Source organism: Ascaphus truei, chromosome 12 (genome assembly GCF_040206685.1).
Source record: "Ascaphus truei isolate aAscTru1 chromosome 12, aAscTru1.hap1, whole genome shotgun sequence".
Lineage (NCBI taxonomy): Eukaryota > Metazoa > Chordata > Amphibia > Anura > Ascaphidae > Ascaphus > Ascaphus truei.
Window position 1 is genome coordinate 47,534,764 of NC_134494.1, and position 6,520 is coordinate 47,541,283.

Sequence of the window (6,520 nt, forward strand, 5' to 3'; positions counted from 1 at the left end):
AGTGGGGTGATGGGGCAGTGGGGGGTGATGGGGCAGTGGGGGGTGACAGGGTAACAAGGCAGTGGGGGTGACAGGGTAACAAGGCAGTGGGGGTGACAGGGTGACAAGGCAGTGGGGGTGACAGGGTGACAAGGCAGTGGGGTGATGGGGCAGTGGGGGGTGACAGGGTAACAAGGCAGTGGGGGTGACAGGGTAACAAGGCAGTGGGGGTGACAGGGTAACAAGGCAGTGGGGGTGACAGGGTGACAAGGCAGTGGGGTGATGGGGCAGTGGGGGGTGATTCGCCCTGCCTTGCTCTTTAGTCTCCACCAGGGGTCAATGGTCCATAGGAGCTGGTTAGGGGGCGCTCCGGCTGCTCCCGTGTCTCTATGGTGCGTGACACGTGACCCCGTAAATCGGGAAGCGGAAGTGCTGCTCCCATTGGGTGACATATTTACCCATAGTGCCGTGCAGCCGGGCGCGTGCTTCTGGTTGTCATGGAGTCCGCAGGCCGCGGGAAACAGGAGGGGGATCTGTTCCACAGCATCGTCATGTCCGAGGAGAGGTGTGTGTGTGTGTGTGTGTGTGTGTGTGTGTGTGTGTGTGTGTGTGTGTGTGTGGTGTTGGGGGGGGGGTGTGTTGTTGGGGGGGGTGTGTTGTTGGGGGGGGGGGGGTGTTGTTGGGGGGGGGGGTGTCTGTGTGTGTGTGTTGGGGGTGTGCGTGTGTGTGTGTGTGTGTGTGTGTGTGTGTGTGTGTGTGTCCGTCCGTCCGGGGGTATTCACGTGACATCCAGCCCGATATAAAAGTTGAAACTAAAAATAATAACAATTTAAACAGGAAAAAAACCAAATATAAAATAGTTTCCTTTCAAAGTCAGACAGCTCCTACCAAGAAGCCATGAATTGGGATTTCACGCTCACATATTTTCTTTCCAGTACTGACTGTTATTGCCATCATTTCTTACTGGCCAGGGTGGGCACGGCTGCCAGACTACTGGCAAATGTCCACTGACCCTTGTCACTGACCCTGGTTGGGTACAGTCAAGGCTTTTTAGACCTAGTTATAGAGATTCTGCTGAAAAGCAACATCAAAGATTTATCTGAAAGTATGGCTTGCCCTTCAGAAATGTTGCTATAATGTCCATGTCTCGGAAACCAGAAACGGCTCCAGTCAATAAGATTCTTGATGTTTTGCAGGAAGGATTTAACAAAGGCCTGAAACCAAATACTTTAGCTGCGCTTGGCCTATAGCGAGACATCTGCTCATCTGGCTTTTCGTAAAATCCACAACACGAAAAAGAACCCTCAGAGAAGCACACTACTCTACTAGTACGTATGTCTCCTAATGCCTTAGCGAATCTCTGCCAGGGAAATGTAATCCTCTTAAGTGATGTATCCAACATATAAGTATGTGACTCAATGTTTGATTATAGCTACTCGGTGATAACATCTCCCTGGCAGAGGTCCTCTAAGGCCATGTTCACACAGGGGGCTTCGCGACGCTGAGTGAGCACGCCTCTGTCTGGGCGATGTGTGATCATCTCCAGCAGATGAGAGAAAATTAATGATGCCGCAGCCTCCCCAAAAACAAGGGACTCAACAGATAAAAATAAAACTGAAGTTTATTCGAGTTACATTTAAAAAGGGGAACACTCAGGACGAACAAAAATAGAACAACCTCCTCCCACGCGTTTCGGGCATGCATTGCCCTTTCTCCAGCAGACTGAATGACCCGACACAGGGCGACATCGGGGGCGGGGGGGTCCCATAGAGTGAAGACAGCACAAGACAGGAGTTTTTAATTTATTTAAGAATACTACTAAAGATCGGGACAGAGCTCAGTTTTAGAAAATGCTTCAATGGATTAAGGCATGTATACAGTCTATTTAATTCACAGACGTGACAGTGGATTAATTCTGCAATCATAATGTTAAAATATTACCCAGGAATTAAAGGACAAGCCACAACGTTGGGTCTCGCACCCTGATGCGGCAGTAACTGCCATTCACTTCAATGGCCGGTATAGCCGGGTGTGATACCCCACGTCGCAAACTGATCAATCCCAGGCAAAGTGTGATGGTAAAAGGGTGCAGTATACCACTATGTTTTCATATACCAAAGCAGACTACCACTATGTGTGTGTGTGTGTGTTCTCTGCCCAGAACTGCCGAGTCTGGTCAATCTCAGTAGCCAATCAATGTAAACTTCTGGACATTGATTGGCTGCTGAAATTGACGTCGCGCTGCTGCTGCCGGAGATCACAATTTCAAAAGACTCCCGCGACTGCAGCAGCGCCGACGCCGCACTTTGCAGCAAATGGTCGTTTCAATACTGAACGTGCGCACGTTGTGTAGCGCACTGTGTGAGGGGGCCTAAGACACATTAGGAGACATATCCAGTTATGTATGAGTCCGCTTATTTTCACAAGGACACTGAGAATCTCCAATAGTCACTTGACATTTCAGCGCTCTAATTTAGGTTTTAATCGCCGTGTGTTTGTTTAGTTCTTATTCAAATAAAATGTATATATATTTTTCTGTACTAGTAGAGTAGTGTGCACCTCTGAGGGTTCTTTTTCTCTTTCGTGTTGTACATATGCCTTTGTCCTGATAGCACCTCTCTAGAAAGATATTAATCACTCTAGGCTGAGCAGGGACCTCCCCACCATTTGTTGAACAATTTTCGTAAAATCCACAAGGAATCTGCAGCCTAAGATTAGACATCCTACACCGGCTTGGAACTTAAATTTAGTCATAAATACCCTATGTATTCATTCATTCCAAACGCTATCTGAAACTAGTTTAACTCTTGACACTGAATTCCAGCCTGCGGTATCTTTCTATTTTCCCCTGTGCGTGGTGTGTGCTGTCAGGGGACATGAAGGAAAGGGAGAATTTGGCTGGCGGGGTTTTCCTCCAGTTCTCCACGGCAGCACACAGACTTCCCTCACTCTGTGCTGTGGATTCCCTCTTTTGAGGTATTACTGTACTAAGAAATACTGGGGTCTGGGACTTTAAAATAATAATAAAAATATATATATATATAGATCGAAGTGGAGTCTGTCTTTCAGAAGGAGGAGTCCCATGTGTGTGAGGACTGAATAAAACACTGCCAGCCAAATGTTCCCTTTCAAAAACTGTCACAACTTGACTAAGATTAGTAGTAGGTATGTCGTACAGTACATTGATCTAATTTAATTGCTTCACATCTTTAGCCATTTTAACTTCATTAGACAAAGGATTATGCATTTCAATGTCCGTCTTCTATTTCATCATTGATCTTGAAAGCACACTTTAATTGTAAATTTAGGCTGAATTTGACCATCTACCTAAACTGTTGTCCCGTCTATACGAGCATTTAATACCTGTTATGCTGGTGACCAATCTTTGAAGTCTCGCAATGATTTTGAGGTAGCAATTTCCTGTAAGTTAGCTAAATTCATGGTACAAGTGCGTGTGGAGGCAGGGGAGAGGCGCATCATACGTGTTTGTATAGATCAGGTGGTGCTTTCTGCTGCCCACCGTTCCGTGGCAGGGTTTAGCTCAGTACCACTTCCTCGCAGGTTCCACGGGGAGGGATACGAGGAGGGCTTTGCTGAAGGACGACATGTTGGGGAGTCTGAGGGCAAACGATACGGAGCAGCCTATGGAGCTAGAACAGGATCTGAGGTAAGTCCAGTGTGCTCCCAAAGTCTGTGACAAACCTGTGTGTCTGGCCTCGTGCCGACTCGTACTGCTCCATATACCGTCCCAAGAACACTGGGAAACGGCACATGTTTCTGCTTGTGTTCCCAGTCACTGCATATATTTGGGGGGGGACAGGGGGTGGCACAGACATATGATTTGCAGCAATATTCAGGTACTGATTTAAAAAAAAAAAAAATTGCAAGCTCCATTTTTATTTTGTTGTTAAAACGAATTAATTTACTCTTGATTTTTTCCCAATATGTGTTAAATTAGGAAGACGAGTATTCTGCTAATGAATGATTCCCATCGCTGAGCTTCCCTAGTTATAGTCTCGTGACTGACCTGAGTGCTATAGTAACAGCAGTAGTAGATGTTCTAGATGTCTTCTGTACCCATGCTGTAGGACTCCTCCTCCTTACTAGAGCTGGTTGTACTCCCTGTTCTGTGTTTGTAGTAGTGCCCAGCTTCAATAAAGCAGTGAGGTTCATTGTAATATTCGGAACTGCTCCACAGGGGAGACGCATCCTGGCGTCTGTATCTGCTGCATCCCATATATCTGAATAAAAAGCTAAATAAAAGATGACTTGTGCTTTTTCACTTGTGTTCACAGATAGGCTGTTATTTGGGGTTTGCCTTAACATGGAGTGTGCTCCTGTCACAGTGCCCGGATGACAGACACAGGTTGGTCACTACATGTTTTATGTCACTGTACAGCACTGCTGTGTGGGCATGCATGTGCACTCGTGAGTACGCACCGCCATCTCTGGCTATTTAACTTTGCCTTATCCTATAGATCAGGGGTGTGCAAACTGAGGAGCGCAAGATTTTTCAGGGGGTGTGGCGATTGCAGAGACCCTGAGCTCTTCCCCACGGCATTTAAATTAAATGCCTGGGGGATCGCGTGAGGCCTCTGCAACTTCCCTTACCTTGTCTTCAGAAACGCGACATCAAGCGGCGTAATTTGACGCAGAGACAAGGTAAGGAGGTGGGCGCAAGCAGGGGGGGGGAGTGTAGACAGGAGGGCACAGGGGGGAAAGTTTGTGCCGCCCTGCTATATTACCAGGCAGTGGATATCTGTGGTATGGATGCCTGACCTGCACTTTATCCCACAAGCTGCCACCTCTCTGGTGGGATAGCAAGTTGCAATGGGCCTCATATAAGACTTTTTTTAAGTAAAGTCCCCATCTGTGCACAATGCCGGGGTATGATTCCTAAAAGATCAGCCTAAAGTTCCCTGATGGTAAAAAGTGTGTGTGTGTCCTTAAAAGCTAATAAATGTATTTTTTCATGTGAACTCTGAATGAGGGCAAAGCGGGTAGTGTTTCCACTGTCTAGCCTGCCCAGTCGATGAAGAGAGAGGGTGTGTGTTACCTGTGCAAATTCCTGGTCAGCCCATGGTAATATCACACAAGTGAGAAGCAAGAGTAGCTCAACATCTGTCCTGTCTCTGCTTCCTATGTTTACTAATGACTTACTAACACATTTAAAATTCTTTTCTAGGTGTCTGGTTTTGTAATAATAATTATTATTATTATTAATATTATTATCATGCTGGTCAGAGCTCAGGATGGTTATCACTGATTTGAGTAGCTGGAATGTTTATGGATAACAGTGTATTCTGGGAAAGGGAGAGCAGATAAGTTAAACCTTGGGGGTCTGGCACTGCCCATGCCCCATGGCGTAGTGGCTACGTAGAAAAATCCCACTTGTACTAGGGGAGATTGCACCCTGCGCTGATCAGGAACGGAAAGGGGATGTCCCCTTTCGTCATCAGCAACAATATGATCACATGACCGGTCACGTGATCAGAGGGGTTGTCACTCTTGCCCCTCTGATACCCAAAGGGTTAATGAACCTAAAGAGTGTGTGTGTGTCTTAGATGGGTGTGTGTTGTGTAGGAAACCTGAAGTCCTTATTTTGCTTGGCAGCAAGAAGTCCAAGGTGCTAGATTCGCTGGTTGGAATTATTCAGAACTTCCCCTGTGAGGATCCAACTAATGCTAAGCTTGAGGAGGACATGGCACGCATGCGCGGGAAGGTGACGCAGGTCAGTAATGGGCAGCAGATTGAGATGTACATGCTGCGATTGGCTAAGGACAGAGGTACTAGAAACCTTCGTTATAAAAAGATTATCGTTTGTTAATGTAACACGTAGCGTAATTGTTTAGTGATAATTAAATGACGATCCACTCGTAGACCTCCCCTGTATTACCTCTGAATGGCGCCTAAAAGTCCTTGTTCATTTCAGGTTTGCGCCATGTTGAATATTCAGCCGGATTTTCGAGTCTGCCCTGAAGGAGCCGGGCTTTCGTTCTGAGAAGACGCGGGAGGAATGGCTGAACCATTCGCACGATGTAGCGCGGCCCGTGCGCTTGTTCTACGCGTCTCTGTAGTTTGGGATTAGCGACCGAGAGAGAAACTAAAAGCATTGCACGTATTACTTTTTTCTCGTTCTTTTTATTGATTTTCCGACTTTGCTGGTAAACATGACAGATTTCAACACCGTCACAATTTTCCATGTTTCAATTATACTTTAAAATATAAATCAGATGTTCAAACTGATCTCACATTTTTTTTAATTAAATAATTAACTCACAGTATGTGCAACAGTTACTGTCCCGGCCAAGCTTATTCTAAAGCTTGCCGGGCGCATGGCGGGCTAGCCGCGGGTCTATTCTCCGTTTAAAACGGGGTTTCCCGCGCGGCGGCCGCTTCAATAGATAAGCGCTAATGGCGCTTATGTAAGGAATCCGCTCCTGGGTTTTGTTTCTTGTCCTGTCTGCAGTACCTGTGCCCTGCTTCCAGTCCTGCAGAGGCCTGCATCGGTGCTTCCTTTTACCTGCTGCATACTCTCCAT

General features: G+C 46.6%; 1 protein-coding gene across 2 annotated transcripts; it reads left to right on the plus strand.

Moving 5' to 3' along the window:
- The first annotated feature begins 396 nt into the window (after positions 1-396).
- LTO1 (LTO1 maturation factor of ABCE1) lies at positions 397-6,225 on the plus strand. Of its 2 annotated transcripts, XM_075567633.1 has the most exons (6): positions 413-544; positions 1,176-1,190; positions 3,541-3,646; positions 4,275-4,345; positions 5,593-5,710; positions 5,912-6,225. In XM_075567633.1, exons 1-6 carry the CDS (start codon positions 477-479, stop codon positions 5,978-5,980), a joined length of 447 nt encoding a protein of 148 aa, XP_075423748.1. In that variant the 5' UTR covers positions 413-476; the 3' UTR covers positions 5,981-6,225. The 2 variants fall into 2 exon arrangements, with proteins under 2 accessions (XP_075423749.1, XP_075423748.1); XM_075567634.1 differs by lacking the exon at positions 1,176-1,190 and having other exon boundaries at positions 397-544.
- The last annotated feature ends 295 nt before the right edge of the window (positions 6,226-6,520 follow it).

Coding starts and splice junctions, on each gene's coding strand:
- LTO1 (XM_075567633.1), top strand. CDS start 477: ATGGAGTCCGCAGGCCGCGGGAAACAGGAGGGGGATCTGTTCCACAGC. Junction 3,647..4,274: donor GAGCTAGAACAGGATCTGAG/GTAAGTCCAGTG, acceptor TTGTGTTCACAG/ATAGGCTGTTATTTGGGGTT. Junction 4,346..5,592: donor TGCCCGGATGACAGACACAG/GTTGGTCACTAC, acceptor TTTGCTTGGCAG/CAAGAAGTCCAAGGTGCTAG.